This window comes from Schistocerca serialis, chromosome 2, assembly GCF_023864345.2.
Source record: "Schistocerca serialis cubense isolate TAMUIC-IGC-003099 chromosome 2, iqSchSeri2.2, whole genome shotgun sequence".
Taxonomy (NCBI): domain Eukaryota; kingdom Metazoa; phylum Arthropoda; class Insecta; order Orthoptera; family Acrididae; genus Schistocerca; species Schistocerca serialis.
Window position 1 is genome coordinate 276670611 of NC_064639.1, and position 17461 is coordinate 276688071.

Here is a 17461-nt window from a genome sequence, read left to right on the forward strand (position 1 = left end):
GCGGCCCCTTTGTACTCCAAGGGGGAAACGTACGAGTGTGTCAGTAATGTCAAAGGTTGTGAAGAACACCGTCCTCTTGCTCATCGCACGGTGGACTGCTGCTTTAATCCTTAAAATACCTAGGAATCAAAGCCCCAGACAAAGGGGTGTTATTATTGACGGCCTTTAAGAGACCCCTAGTGGATTTTTCGTATCGGTTCTGAGCGGCGATCTATCTGAATGCTTTCCTCGGACACCAATTAGAAACCGCCCGATTTCAGCGCTGTGTGTCTCGGTTCGATGACGACCTTCTCATAATTTGATACGACTACAGTGGCGTTGGACAGATTTGTGATGAAATTTGGTGCCAATGTGAGATCATTAACTCACCTTACTGGCCACATGAACTTCTCAGCTGTGACCATCTTTACATATGTTGATTCCCTACTGTTTGAAACTCCGCCGAGCCCGCAGCTGATGTCGCAGCGCATCACGCACCTTCGAGCCAAATTTTAAAAATTCGTCGCAATGGGAGATAATTACGTGGATTCGAAAAAAACGTGATATAAGTTTGAGATATGAATATTGCCACAGATATGTCATTCACCATAATTAGTTGCGTGTTTCCGCATGTTAAGGAATGAGAAGAGTATGTGTGCCAAAGGTTATTTTGCAGACCATACAAAGCAGCACTTCGGAAATGGAGTCCATTCATATTTTTAAAAAAAGAAAATGTAGTCTTATACTGCTATATCAGGATTTTTCTTCGTTACGACATTTGCGTATCAGTATTTCATTTATATTAATGTTACTGGATTTCCATGCTCTAGCTTGCGATTTAATTCTATCATGTCAATGAACCCACTTTAATCTAGTGGTCGGAATGTATTACTGTGGACTTGTGGAGAGAAAGTGTGTCTCGAAATGTTGTTGCAATTTAATGCGTTTTTGTTAAAACCATTTACACTAATCGTCAGTCGTTTCTTAATCATTCCGTTGTTCAAAAATAGAAGAAAATTAATCAAAGTACCCACTAATTTCAAATCTATTAACTGCAATGCGTACCTACTCGCAATCTGGTTGAAACGATATAGTGCTTCCGAATGCAACACTCTGAAATTTATTACTATTTTTACGTACTGTGTATCTTGGCCTCGTCATTCCTTAAAACATAACGAGAATTAGAAACTTACAGAATATGAATATCGACCAACAGTCCATTAACATATTCTCGTCATATTTTGAGCGGATAGTGAGGTCAAGATACAGTGCTACGTTTCACGTGCAAATATACTGTTTGATAATATGCGCAACGATTTCTTTTCTGGCGAATTGTTCAGACTTCTTTGTTTTCTATTGTCTACTTCAACATCCGTAAGTGACAAACTGAGGAACCATTTGCATTTCAGAAGTGCGTGGAACGCTTTCATTGCACGAAAGGAAGAAAGTGAGTAATGCATTTATAGGCTAACGTGCAACAACGTAACTTAATGCAAACAACGTTGCGTGTAATAAATCTGCCGGTAAAAGTCAAAGAATGGACTCCAAGACATGTACGCCTACTTATTAATATGTGCACCATCAGCCAGTATCGCTTAGGTAACAGGAACGTAAACGGATGAATCCGCAGATGACAGCTCTACTCATGTCTGAAGTAACAGTACTACGTTCACCAGGCATGTACAAAACAGACAGCCTCTCGGGTTACAGCTGTAAATGTTAGGACTACGTATTTTTAGTAAGATTACTCTTCCAGGCTCTAAAAAAATTAAAGCAGTTGTGGACCAACAAAGAATCTCGTTTATCGTCCTTATCCGGGTCTGTGTTTGTATATACAGCGCTGTTTCTGTACTTTCCGTAGACGCAGCTGCTCCTTGAAAGGAAGTGGGACTGACCCATGGTGGGGTCACTACGATTACTCCAACTCTTCCAACTCTTCTGCACTGAGAGGGCCAGCAGTCGTTTCTGTTCTGAAGGAGACAGCGCCACCGATCTTCATCATCGTAAGTATGAGTCAGCCTCGCGAAATGGCAGTACTGTTACATACTAAAACATTATCAAGCAATGAAACCGAGGGAATTGAGATGTTTGCGTCAATAGAATATGGTAACAGTTTTCAGAATACATTCTAATTGGAATATCGTCTTCTTCCATGTGACGTTCTGATCCTAATGTCTTTCCCACTTTTACGCATCTTGATATCTTCGTATATAAACATTCCGCTTGCGTGTGTTTGTGCTCACAAAACTTGAAAGGTAGTTAGTCGATTCACCTAAAATTTTAACACAATGTTGTGTTTGAATGCGTGTGTGTTTTTGTACACTTGCTTTTTGTATTAGTAAGTATGTAATGTATAAAGGGGAAACATTGTCACCAAAAGTATAGAAAAATTCTTGACCGCTTTACTCCAGATTTATACACGATACTCTAATGAACATATAAACGTAGGTTATACTTTTTGTGAATATAATAAATACATATGTACTCAGTAGATAAAAGGTACTTTATTTGCGGATGAAACTATGCTTCGAACATGACTTGATGTGATCTTCGTCTCAAAGCCACGTGATTTCTACACTTACGGAATCGGAAAGGTACTCCAGTGTTGGCAGAATGTTGTAAATACTGAGGTAGAATATATTATTGATGTTTAGTATTTTATCCATCTTCAGCAACTGTAGTCGCATACATTGAAATAATGACCCCCAGTTGTATAAAAAAAAATTTATTTCCTTAACAGGCACTTAGAGCCCTTCTTGAGAAGATTACAACTCCCGCATGATTTGCGAGTGTCAACAATTAAGATGCACGCATGCTGTAGGCATCGTACTGTTGACACTTGTAAATAATGAGGTTGCTATAACCTTTTGGAGGAGGGCACTTAGTGCCTGTAACCGGTTAAGGAAACAAAATTTCTTTTATGCAACTCATTGCCGATTATTCCGTCATACATTACTGATGGCTTAAGTCTCGATTATGTGTATTTGTTATGTTTGTTGTATAGAAAAACGCTACGAACTTATGCGACAACACAATATTACAGCATAAGAGCAATTAAAAAGACCTCAGTTTTGATGTGATGTTTATATCTATGAAAAATTAATTTATATTGCACAGCGTACGGAATATATTATATCTTCATTAACGCTTTCCACTACCGAGTATAGAAAAAATTCGTTTGACACAAAAGACATTCAACATCATTCTAATGTATGCTGCACGGAAATGGCGAGAGCGTCGCACAGCCGAGTTACTTTGACCAACTATCAAGCTTACGCTTGCAGGACGCAATTACTATCACAGTATTGCACAGTGTTAAAGAGTGATGCCACCTTAATCAATTTACGGAATGTTACATATAAGATTAATAACTCAGTAAGGTGAATGAGCCTGTAAGCATATACGCTGACCTTCGCTAATCCAACATAACAATTATCCAACAAACTCGAGTGCAGGAACACCGCAAACGATTTTTGTAAATTTATCCTTTTGTCGATGTTCTCATAATAATTGTTTTGAGGATATCTTTTATTTTGATAGCTGCATTTGTGAATTTTCACTTCAGACGCGATCTCAGATTTCTTTATGTTTTAAATACGATGTACAATAACGTAAATCCTGTTATCTACGAGATTTGCAGTGTCATAGTCCATTGGGGGAGTAAGATGTTGTAGCTGTAGTAGTGTTATTGATCTTGGTACAATTTGTACTACGGTATTGTACACGACATGTTATTAAAGTTACAAAACAAAAAGTAATTCACATGAACGTCATTAACGGTCTACTTTCACAAGATTGGCACACTTAGCTGTCCTTGACCTTATAGGGCAATTATCCCTCTATTTGTCTGAAGTAATTTTGCAAATCGCGTAAAGCTAGAATCAGAAAGTTCCGGTGGTATTAGAGTCTCCATACACACGAACACGAGACCCATCCGCTTGAAACATAGCAAGCTAGAATCAGAAAGTTCCGGTGGTATTAGAGCCTCCATAGACCCGAACACGAGACCCATCCGCTTGAAACATAGCAAAATTCTTCGGTTTGTCCCGGGTGAACAACAGTGTCTCGCATGTACATTACTGCAAAAAAGTCTTTTCGTAACGTAAGTAGCTAATGTTAGACTGTACAATCATTTCTTATCAATAGTCACTGCACTCGACATATAGAATTTATTTCTCAACTCCAATCACTGCACACAACATACACACACTATATCAGCTGTCAATATGTCCATAATTATGATGTTGATTTCTCCTTTTGATGTTGATCTTTACAAAGCTTAGCTTCCCATTTGCTTGCCTGAAAAATTGAATCTGCATTCCTTCATAACGAAAAAGATATTTATCTCAGAAAGAGAACTAGGCATTAGTATTATCAGCGCTACATGTAGGGATTTTCAGATAACAACATTTAGTACATTAGCAACATATTATATTAATAGTATACTACATTAATGACAATAGGCCTACCACATGCGATTTTTGAGAATGATTTCTGAACCAGCGAAACGGGATAATGGTCTGTGTTTGACATCACACTCGTAAATTTAGCTTTGTGTCCCGTTAGATGGTATTTTCTCTAATAAACTTGCATGCGGTACTGAATTTCCAGTTGTATGAATGTGTATAAACAGCGATTAAACATAACCATGATCCTTATAATACTATGGTACTATATGTAGAGGAACCTACGAGAACACGGCCACTGCCACAACCGAATTTCCCAGCAACTTCTGAAGAAACGGCGGTCAAAGTTTTCGACGTGATTTAGACGATTTTTACGACACAAAAACTTCAGCTGTATTGGTGGCGCAGTGGATACCGCCACGGTCTCTCAGTTTTGCGGCCTGCTTTCTCAACCGAATTATGTTTCTATTTGCCTTATTTTGTTTTCTTTTATTTTTTATTTATTTGCCTATGTCTGGAAAATGATATTAAACGAATGTTTCCTATCAAGTTAGGGGATAAAAGGACATCATATTAATGGTAAAATTACACCTACGTTTTGCGATAAATATCGTACATACATTTATTATTTGTTTCCTGTACGTATGGTATTTTCAGAGTTGTAATCTTTTTAAATTTTCATATTCTTATATTTCAGTCTTATATCAGGTCTTATATTAACACCTTTATCTCTACTTTATTCTTCTCTTTGTTCTTGAGGACTATTTGGTGCATTATTGTGGATGATACCGATCGCAGAAACACCCGACACACAGAAATTCCAACCTGTCGACCATCGTATGACGGCAGGTTTGACAGAATAATATTTTTTGGTAGGAATCTCACTTGGGAAGGAAGATTTCACATATTTGACAATGATTTGACAACCAACAATGCATACCAGATAACTTTATCTAAAACTGGCGCTTACAATTAATTAAGAATTAATTAAAACTTACGATACACAATAGGAATTTCGCCGAAAAAATTTTTAAATAATTTTCTCATCGATTATTGGTCCTTCTTTAAAATACTATTAGTAGACGCCTAAGTGCAACGTTCTACACTCCCAGATACATTTACAGCGCTGATATTTGAAATTAAATGGTACGAACATTAATTACTATTACTTTATGAAAAAATATTCAACTACATATCACCAAATTTCAGTTTGTTTTACTGCCGCCCTGTTTGGGTCACATACCGTATGTGCTTACGCAACCGAAATTCATGTGAACAACGTATTCTAACATAATTCGAGCAGCAAAGAAAAAGAAGGAAAATTAAGGTTTAACGTAACGTCGACGACGTTGTTATTTGATTTAAGAGAAAGACGGTGAAGCAAATTCGGCCGTGTCTCTTCAATAAATCATTGGCTTTACGTAAATCTGGATATCTGGACGTGGTACTGAAGTCCGGGGTCTTACGAGTGCACCTCTCCACTCGGCAACAATACCTTCAATTATTTTAAAAAAGTGTATCTATCGTATATTTTGTGGCAGGGTAGCAAATCTGCATGAGAAAGATGGAATGACATAAATATTTTGCAGATCTTGATAGCTGTGGTCAAGGGGTAGAGTGTCTGACTAGCAATAAAATGTCCTGCTTCCTCATCACTGCTTACATTCTGTATAGAAATCATGACCATGGGCAGCCCTGTGAAAGAGGGCGGAGGAGTAGACAGAGTTTAAGGGCCTTGTCTTGCCCATAGGGTGGGAAATGTCCCTAACAGGCGGGAGAATTAGCTACGCTCAGCGACATAAGGAGGCAGGAGGCTATGGAAACCATTGCATTGAAGAGATATTCGGTGAGGTGCCAAAACACATGGAGTAGCGAAGTGCACACATACAGATGGTGGTACTATCGAGTACACAAGGTAAAAAAGGGCAGTGCATTGGCAGAGCTGTCTAAGACTTTGAACGCGCAGTCGTATTTGGAGTTAGATGAATGGGACATTCCATTTCGCATATCGTTAAGAAATTCAGTATTCCTAGACCTACAGTGTCAAGAGTGTGCCAAGAATACCAAATTTCAGGCATTAGCCCACACCTCCGACAACCCACCGCATTCGCTTAGCGGCCGATAGCAGCGGCGTTTGCGTTGGTTTTTCACTGCTAACCGACAAGAAAAAGTCCGTGAAATATCCGTAGGAACCAGTGTGGAACGTACAACAAACGCATCCATTAGGTCAATGGTGCGAAATATGGCGTTAATGGGCTGTGGCAGCAGCGATATCGCCCGGAGCGCTTCTCCAGGGCTCTACCCTAGACAACTGGACAGTCCTAGCCTGGTCAAATGAGTCCCTATTTTAGTTGGTAAGAAAGGATGGTAGGGTTCGAATGTGGCACGGAGCTAACGAAGCCATTGACCAAAGTAGTCAACAACGCACTGTGTAAGCTGGTGGTGGCCCCATATTGGTGAGGGCTGTGTTTACGTGGATCTGACTGAGTCCTCTGTTCTAGCTCAACCTATCAATGACTGGAAATGGTTATGTCGGTGACTTCGAGACTCCTTGCACTCATTCATGGACTTCATGTTCCCAAACTAGGATGCAGTTTTTATGGATGACATCGCGCCATATCGACGGGCCACAGTAGTTCGCTGTTGGGCAATTTGAGCGAATGATTTGGCCACAGAGCTCGCCCAGCGTGAAACATAATCGAGAGTCCACAAAGTGCAGAAAAACCTGCGCTGGCAACACTTTCTCAATTATGGACGGTTGAAGAGGCAACGTGGCTGCGTATTCCTGCAGGGAACGTATTGAGTCGATGCCACGTTGCGTTTCCGCACTACGGCGAGTAAAAGGACGTCGGACGCGTTATTAGGAGGTATCCCGTGACTTTTGTCACCCCAGTGTAATGTGTGTCAACAGGATATGTGGATTTAGAGTGATCTTTGGTAGTGTAAAGCAGGAGAGTTTTTTGAAACAAACACTCTTTGTCAATCCGGACAGTTATCCATATTCTAACTTCCACAACGTGACCATAGCCTTGTAGCTTGTGATTGAAGGACCATAAATATCCAAAAGCTATTCTGTCGTAACGACTGATTTCTAAATTAAGAGAAACAACCACCGTTTGAAGAACTGTATACTCAAATTCTTATGCGTTCATGTGAGGAGAAATAGCAAACTTTGTAATAAAAATTTGATAGAGAAACCATGCAAATTTATCCAACATATCTAAATCTAGTGGCTTAGAAACGGAAACGAATTATTAATGTTTACATTGGTCTTGTTTTGAGCTTAACCTGTAGTCAGTCTTTTCTGCCCATTCTACCGCTCTTTCTTATAGACCGCTTCCTACGCCTTTGCGGTGTACGAATGGATAAAAACTAGCAAATTGCGAAATAATTCATGTGAAGTGATGGTTTAATTGGACTCATTAGATATTTCGAGCACAAAAAAATGGTTCAAATGGCCCTGAGAACCATGGGACTTAACTTCTGAGGTCATCAGTCCCCTAGAACTTAGAATTACTTAAACCTAACTAACGTAAGACATCACACATATCCATGCCCGAGGCAGGATTCGAACCTGCGACCGTAGCGGTCGCGCGGTTCCAGACTGTAGCGCCTAGAACCGCTCCGCCACACCGGCCGGCTTTAGGGCACAGAACTGCGCTTAAAATACTGCGAGGGTATAAGCGGTGAACACTAGTTCGAAAGAAGAAGCTTCAAACTCTCTTCTAGAAATGCAGATTGGTGTTTCCGTTATTTCCTTATACAAACAAGTGTTAATACCAGCATTGTTCCTTTGGAAGGGTGCGGACAAATTGCTGCTGCCTTATACGCATTGTTTGCTTGAGTTCCACTTAAATGAACCTAGTATCACTCGATCCTGATACCCCAATCTTCTTACCCAGAGTAATCATAGCAATATCGACGCATTTTCCCTAACGCGTAAGCAAAGGGGGGGGGGGGGGGGGGAGACACGCTACGCTTGCTCAAGATAAAAAAAACCTAAAGAACCCAAATTTCATGAAATGTGTTTCTATAACTAGGATACAGAACCTGAAAATGTCATTTAGTACAGTGATAACAACACCACTCAGTTTTTCCCAGTGTTTCACCGAGTGGTGGAACACATTTTGACCACCACAAAAAGTTTAAAAAACTATTAATTTCGTTAATTGTCGTTGATTTTCATTTACAGCATACTTTTTAATGCTGTGTACGGTGTGTTCGCCCCGTTCTGTACTTCTAGGTCTTGTAGACAGGAGTGAATACATAATACTTTGAATATGAATCCATTTCCGGAAACGTACCGTTTCCGGTTTGTAGAGGTTTCAGTTGAGATGTCTCACGCGTCCACGGCTGCTGAGGGAAAGAGAAAAGTCTCAGAGTTGCTTGTGGTGGTATGCAATAGTGTAGACAGGATAACGCGTACTACGTCAGACGATCATCTGATGTCTGCCTACAGAATTTAATTTACGAGACTCTGTAGAGGCAGAGGAAGATCTGCTAGAATGAGTTCCTGCTAATGAACTAGAAACTGATGACTCGTGGTTCCTGTTCAAAATATTATTTACTCACTCCCCTTCACAATTACCTAGAACTTTGTAACGGAAATTTCCCAACATCCTGCAGACGTCTAAGAAGGCTCCGGAAGTATGAGTATGACATATCTTGTGAAAAGTCACATTCACTACTGACACTTAAATTTTTGGGTTACGTTTTACTGAAAACAAAATTAGCGAATCGATAACAGAAATCATTAAAAATAATAAATATTTCGGTTTGCTGTTGATTCTGATAAAAACAACACTACCACTGAACTATTCATAGTAACTCACTCTCTGCCCCTCTTTCTTACTCATAACGAATCCTACTCTCGTTATACCATTTTCTGCTACTGCTGATATTACCCTGCAGTCATCTTATCTGAAATACTTGTCTTCTTTCCATTTCACTTCAGTGACCCCTACTTCATCTAGATTGAGCCTTTGCATTTCCCTTCTCAAATTTTCTGGTTTTCCTACCACGTTCAAGATTCTGACATTCCACGCCTAGACTCGTAGAATCTTATCCTTTCGTTGGTTATTCAATTTTTTTCTGAGGGTCATCTCCCTATTGCCAGTCCTCTGTGGGGGACTACTCCGCAATCTTTTGCCAATGGAGATATCCTCACGACAGTTTTTTTAATTACAGGCCACATGTCCTGTGGATACACGTTCTGTGTCTTTAATGCCTTGGTTTCCATTGCCTTCTGCATCCTCATGTCGTTGATCATTATTGATTCATCCTCCTTTAGCGGCAGTTTCTCAGCCCAAGAGCAAAGGAGTGTCCTGAACCTCGGTCCACTCCTCCGACCTCTTTGACAAAACGAGGGTCATGTCTTATGTCGGAAGCCTTCGGCCGCCAGTGCTGATTATCAACCGAAAAGTAAACCCTAGTAGGTTTCGAACCCGGGATCAAGGACATTTTGATAACTAATCAAACATGCTACCCCCAGACCACGGGTGACTAGCCGCATGAGTTTTAACCCACTCTCCAACACCACTAAATTGTGATCTGAATGTATATCCGCTTCAGAGTACGCCTTACAGTCCAGTATATGGTTTCGAAATCTCAGTCTGACCCCGACGTTATCTGACTGAAATCCTCCTGTATCTACCGTCCTTTCCCAAATATACTTCAGCCGCTTGCGACTCTTGAACAGAGTATTCGCTATTACTAGCTGAAACTTATTGCAGAACGCAATTAGTCTTCCTCCTATCTCATTCCTAGTACGAAATCCGTTTTCTCCAGTAATCCTTTCTTCTACTTCTTCACCAACAACCGCATTCCAATTCCCCATGACTATTAAATATTAATATGCAGTTATGTACTGAATTACCCATGCAGTATCGTCGTATACGTTCTCTAACTCACCTTCGGCTTGCACTGTCAGCATGGGTTGGGTTGGGTTGTTTGGGGGAAGAGACAAAACAGCGAGGTCATCGGTCTCATCGGATTAAGGAAGAACGGGGAAGAAAGTCTGCCGTACCCTTTCAAAGGATCCATCCCGGAATTTGCGTGGAGCGATTTAGGGAAATCACGTGAAATCCAAATCAGGATGGCCGGACGCGGAATTGAACCGTCGTCCTCTCGAATGCGAGCTGTCAGCATGTATACATGAAATATCGTTTTTGATATTGGTTAGCTGTCGATTCTGATTAGAACAACCCTATCACTGAACTCTCACTCTCTGCCCCATATTCCTACTCATAACGAATCCTACTCCCGTTATACAATTTTATGGTGCTGTTGATATTGCCCTACACTAATCTGACCATAAATCCTCATCTTCTTTACATTTAAGCTCACCATTTCTTGACTGAGTCTTTGTATTTCCCTTTACAGTTTTTCTAGCTTCCCAATGTAATGGTACTTGAATTACGTAACCATTACGGCAGCTCACCTGAACCTCTCGATACCAGCAGTATTCTACTGTGTTTCTGTAAAGTAGTTAACATATTTATGAGACAACATTCAGATTTGATTTCATTAATGTAGAGTTACTTTGTTACATCGTTATGTTTATGTTGCAATGACATTATTCTTATGTGTATTCTTTCTTTTGTCACTATGATCTATGACGTACTTGTAACTCTGATTTTTGGCCGCGTAAGCGATTATTAGTTAGTTAATTAGAGAGTCGATCGTCATGTTGGAAAGACGCATAACGTAGTCAGCTTATAAAATGTGAACTTTTGACAGTGAGGAAGATGTTTTCAAGTATGTTTTGTATTGTGAAGTGATGTTTTGTGTGTTACGCGATATTGCAACAAAAGAAATAAAAAGGAAGTGTAACTTAAATCCGGAGTGTTGATTATTTTTTACATCACCATTGTGCTAGCTTTCAAAGGCTTAATCTTCAAGAATGGTTTGTGAAACATATCTATAAAACTTTTGAATGTCGCATAAAAAAAAAAACTAGGCCTCTTTGCATCCGAGCTTGAAATCATCACCACCTAGATTTTCGACGATTGTTCCATGATTTTACAAGGAGACCAGCGTGGGAAACACGAAAAGATGAGTGCCTAGTTTATTCATTATTACATGAAATGACTTTATTAACTGTGCTCTAATGACACCTGCACACATAATAACTTTATTGTTGCCCTAAAATGCAGTATTTAGCAGCGTGAGCAACACCACAATCATTATTAAATTTTGACCTTTGTTGTGGTAGGGTTGTTAGCCCAACCACGTTAATACTTTTGACATTCCCCGCTCCGAATTGTTGGCGTTATCCTTCGTCGGACTATTCAATCTTTTAATCATGGTCACCTCCCACTGTGCAATCCTGTCCCAGAGATCCGAATGGGTGCTAGTCTGGAATCTTTTGCTAAGTGAAAGATCATTGTGACAATGTTATTAATCAGAGGCCACATGTCCTGTGGGTACATATTATGTACCTTTAGTGCTGTGGTTTCCATTGCCTTCTGCATTCTCACGTTATGGATCATCCCTGTTCTTCTGACTTTAGAGGGCAGTTTCCCACCCCAAGAACAAAAGAGCTCCTTGAATCTCTGTCAGCTCCTCTGCTCTCTTCGACATGGTCGATGGCAGATAAGGGTGTCTTCTGCCGCCACTGCTGGTGATGTTTATTCAAAATATAAGGGGTGGCGTGGTTCAAAGCCATTATGTGAGAATGGCCTGACTATTGAAGTTCAGATTTATGCAATCAAGCGACGTTGCCTCTTCAACATACAAAAAAAAGGTCATTGAAATTATATCAACAAAGACGTGTTATCAAGCGTCGAACGATACTCTCCTATAACGTAAAAGTTCTAAAATCACTTATAACATTTGGTTCCATACTGTTATATAAACTATTCTGAACTATTTGTAGGCTTTATAATTCGCATCTTAATTAAGCTGTCCTATGGGTAGTGTTCATTGTCACTCACGTGATTGTATGTCTTGACGCATAGGTGTGAATACAAGATATAATTGTTGAAGTCATAAATAATTAAAAGAAAGTAGAAAAACGCCGATTCCTTGCATGAAAGGCTTATGTTTACTGATTTCAATACATTACCAAACTATATGCCCAACAGTGAATATGATGCTTAAAAGTATTCTTTTCTTTCTGATTTGTACGTCTACTTACTCCAAACGGATACTACAAGAGACCACTAGAAAACACTACCCTGTATGGTTACCAGTCTATATGCAAATTACTACCGTGATAATACAAATACCACGAAACACGTTATTGGATATGACATATCTTTAACGCTCGTCATCTCAAATTTATCATAATAAACAAAAATTAAAAAGCAGATTACCTTCTGAAAATTTTGTTCTGGGCCATGAGCCCGATATCATATTCAGAAACCTTCGCCTCAATTATCTGACCATGAAAGATGCAGAAGGCCACTATGTGATTTTATTTTAGTGATTACAAAATCAAACTGAAGAAACGTATTGGCTTGCCTTGGCAGCTCTTTTAGGCGATGCGGACGCTCAAGGAAAAGAGGCTATATTTCACCTCCTGGAAGTCAGTATTCTCATCCAGAGTATATTACGAGAAATCATGAGGCAGCTGTGTGTGTCTAGTTCGCTAGTCTGTTGGAATGAGTATGGCTTTGTGTGCTTTTTAATATGCACGAACAGACGTTGTTCGTCTCTGGGAACAACATGTAAATTTCACAGCTTTTTCAAATCCACATTAAACTTGTTGTCCCTTCGCTAGCGACGAGAGAAAAATGGGTGTAGGGTGGAAAGTCGCGGCAAGTTTAAAGGCTATCAGCAGTAACCGTTCTTACACCACAAATTTTTATTTGTTAATAAACCAATGTTATGTATTTGTATTTGAGACGTTGAAAATACATGTGCTGGACTGGAATTCTAAGAGAGATCTGTTCTTTCGCGGGTTTGACCGCTTCGGGGCGATACGGTTTCATATTTCGTGCTAATTCTTCGAGGTCTCCACGATACGCAGGTGTCTAGGTTCGAATCCTGTTCCGGCACAAAAATTTCCATCATGTCATTTTATAGCTATAACTAACGGTTCAAACTATCCTGATTTCTAAAATTTCTTCTTGCGTTGTCAACAATCTCGATTGGTGCCGATTTTGATTCCCAGTCAGAGACGGAATTTTTGTTACGTCATCTCCAATTCGTACATGCAACGATGTTGCATGCTGAAAGGAAGCGTTATTTGACCTCTATTGGTGACTATAAAACAATGTCGACAGATGCAGGATTCAAATCCGAGTAAGCCGAAACTTCTATCTTCTCGTCGTTTCAGTTTCATTTATCTCTGTTATATCCGTTGAAGGATGTCGGTATCTATCATTTGATTCTGCTTATTTATTATTATTAATATTATTATTATTTAAAAATCACATTATGTATTGGATTTCAATCACCGTCTAACAAATACCTTAAGTCACGTCATTTCGATTTTGAACACGTGTGTACTTTGTTACTTGTGGATGAAATCATATTTAAGATATTTCATGGTTAGTCAACGGAAACTATAGTTTCTGGATAGAACATCCGGGTTTCGGTCAAGTACAAAAATTTTCGCCACATAATATCAGTTCAGACTTCCTTTTTAACTTTTGATTTTTATAAAATTTTGTGTTCATGAGGGTTAGAAGCTTTGTCGCCTCTAATAACGTGTTTTCTGATACTAGCATTATTATTCTATTAATTTGCATCTCCACTTGTCAAACGAGTGTACTGAAAAGAGATAAGGGACCTACAAGAAAGTTACTTTAGTATGTCGTATACAAATCAGGCGGAAAGCAATTCACTCCGTTCGGATACTTCTGAACATGATAGTACATTAAAAACACAAAAAATTCGATTTACTATAAAATATCAAAAACTGAAGACTTTATTCATTGTAATATCACGTCACACCCATGAATATATCCCTCTGAATAACATTTCTTCAATAACGGGGCTGGATAAAAATATGGGAACACCGCGGGACATACATACATGAACATAATAGCAGATAGCCGCGTCCGGAGGTTGCGCTGTTGTATTTGGCCACGAACGGCACCTGTGCAGTAGCCTCAATACGACGCAAGTGTCAGTCGCGATCGGAACAGTGGTCTGTGTAGTGTTATGTCACAGCTGGAACAATTCGAACGCGAGCAAATTGTTGGTGTTCGTATGGCAGGTGGTTCCGTAACCAAGAGATCCGAAGTGTTTGTTATTTGAAGAGGTACCGAATCGAAGATTTATACCGCATTCGTGGAACTCGGTAAAACATCATATGATAAATCACAACGCCGACCAACATTTGTGTTGAGTGATCGTTATAAACGTCACTGAACACGATTGTGACAAAAAATTAAGGACGACAGCTGCAAAAGTCACTGCACAAGAGTTTGTCCCATCGCGGTCGCTGTCAGCACTGAAACAAAATTAAGAGGGTTCCAGAAACAGAGCATTGCAAGGTGAGCTGGAATTTCAAAACCATTCATCAGTGAACCAGATTCTCATAACAGCAAACAGTAGTGCCGAAACCATTAAACTTAGAAATATCATTTGGACGGATGAGTCTCGTTTCACTCTCTCAGCTTCCCTCCCAATGTGCTAAGAGTAAACCATGGCGGGGATTCGGTAATCATGGCTCCATTGTTGCTCCGCAAGGTCACATTACTGCCAAAGATCAAATGTCCAGTTTGGATAATTAGGTCCATCGTATTGTAGAGTGTTTGTTTCTCAGTGATGATGATGTGCTCGAAGACGACAGGGCCCGTGTCCACAAAGCTCGCATCGTTCAGGACTGGTCTCGTGAGCACGAGGGAGAATTGTAGCATCTCTCCTGGCCGTGAAAGTCGCCAGACCTCATCATTATTGAGTTTTTGTGCTCTACTCTGGAGAGAAGGTTGTGCGACCGCTATGCAACTCCTCCTTCGTTACCTCCACCTTCCACTATTTTGTGGGAAGTATGGAATAAGATTCCCTTGAAAACCATAGAGGATCTGTGTTAACGCATTTCAAAATGACTGGAAAATGTTTTGAACGTCAACGTTTTTCCTACTCCCTGTAAGGCATGGCTATGCGTTGTATTTGTGGTGTTTCTCACACCCTGTGTGTATAACAACGCATTTGTAGGCTATCCCAGATTCTTAAAAACACCATTAATATCTCCATTACTTGAAGAAGTGCGTATCAGAAAGTGACATGAAATCTGTACATTACCTCATTCGTAACAATATATCAATATTATGTACATGCATATAATTATGCACAAAACACAATTTTGCTTGGCATGTGTTGGTGCAAACTATCACACACTTTAATATCAAGTGTGCAGATGCATTTCATAAGAGACGCAATTGTTCCAAAAAATTTAATTTCAAAAACAGTAGACTGACCAGATGTTGCTATTAGTTATGTTGCGTTTAAAGAGTCAGCTAAAAAATAAGCGGAGGACAGTGACTTTGGAATAAATAACTTCGTTAAAGACACTTCGAGTTCACGAAACAGGAACTGACTTTGTTGAAATACCCGAAACTGAGGTGTGGTGTCATTACAGAAAATCATAACAATGATAAAGAAGTTACTAGTCCGTAAGAAGCAGCTGGCAACACTACTGGGGCTGTATTCTCTCTATCTGAGCTGACCGTATTATCGCAGCATAAACGAACCGTACCACTTCTCCACTGGTGTCACCGTAACGAGTGTTTCTGTGCTTGGTGCCTGTGGGCGCTCAACGGCGAGCTTTTCAGCGCCCACCGTGATGAGAATTGTTGTTACGCTTATTGCCTGTATTCAATTTAGACAAACACGTCGATATACAAAGAAAGTTTGCTGCCGCCTATCTCGTTGTTTATAGTTCCTGCAGCTTTCAAACGATAGCGTAATCAAACATAATACTTCGCTTAGCACTAACTAATAGCACAAACTAAACGTTTTACAACTGCATACAATGGTATCGTAGCCTTCCACGGGTAGTGTGGTTTTCAACAAAATAATTTTAGGCATCAGGCCACGTTATTATGAAGCACTAAATCAGCTTAAAAGAAGAGGTTTACACCGTGTTGCTGTGGTGCTTTTCGGGGCAATTAATTAGAGGATACTGGTAAATGTCTTCCCATATATACAGTCTGTTTCGGTTATCTGGTAGCTACGAAAGTCACCGTGGTCCAGGGGTGGCGTCTTTGATTCATAATCAAAAAGTCTTCAGTTCCGGGATCGATCCCCGCCACTGTCCAAGTTTTGATAAATAATCAGCATTGGCGGCCGAAGATTTCCGGCATAAGATGTCAGCCTCATTCTGCCAACGGCCTTGTCAAAGAGGGCGGAGGAGCGGATAGAGGTTCAGGGCACTCTCTTGTCCTAGGGGTGGGAAATTGCCCCTAAAGGCGGAAGAATCAGCAATGATCAACGACTTGAGGATGCAGAAGGCAATGGAAACCACTGCATTAAAGACACGTAACGTGTATCCACAGGACATGTGGCCTGTAATTGAAGAAGTGTCATGATGATCCCTCCGTTGGCCAAACATTCCGGAATAGTCCCCCATTCGGATCTCCGGGAGGGGACTGCCAAGGGGGAGGTTACCATGAGAAAAAGATTGAATAATCAACGAAGGGATAACGTTCTACGAGTCGGGGCGTGGAATGTCATAAGCTTGAACGTGGTAGGGAAACTATAAAATCTGAAAAGGAAAATGCAAAGGCTCAATCTAGATATAGTAGGGGTCAGTGAAGTGAAGTGGAAGGAAGACAAGGATTTTTGGTCAGATGAGTATCGGGTAATATCAATAGCAGCAGAAAATGGTATAACAGGTGTAGGATTCGTTATGAATAAGAAGGTAGGGCAGAGGGTGTGTTACTATGAACAGTTCAGTGACCGGGTTGTTCTAATCAGAATCGACAGCAGACCAACACCGACAACGATAGTTCAAATATACATGCCGACGTCGCAAGCTGAAGATGAACAGATAGAGAAAGTGTATGAGGATATTGAAAGGGTAATGCAGTATATAAAGGGGGACGAAAATCTAATAGTCATGGGCGACTGGAATGCAGTTGTAGGGGAAGGAGTAGAAGAAAAGGTTACAGGAGAATATGGGC

General features: G+C 40.2%; 2 protein-coding genes across 3 annotated transcripts in view; both read left to right on the plus strand.

Moving 5' to 3' along the window:
• The window catches only part of LOC126457036 (uncharacterized protein K02A2.6-like), a 432608-nt gene that overhangs the window by 80254 nt on the left and 334893 nt on the right, over nt 1-17461 (plus strand). The gene's annotated exons all lie outside the window — the stretch shown is intronic.
• LOC126457037 (hemolymph lipopolysaccharide-binding protein-like) overlaps nt 1852-17461 on the plus strand; it is a 480588-nt gene continuing 464978 nt past the window's right edge. For both annotated transcript variants that reach the window (XM_050093024.1, XM_050093025.1), the window contains exon 1: nt 1852-1982. In XM_050093024.1, coding sequence (XP_049948981.1) covers nt 1877-1982 — 106 coding nt within the window. In that variant the 5' untranslated portion in view covers nt 1852-1876. The remainder of the gene's footprint in view (nt 1983-17461) is intronic.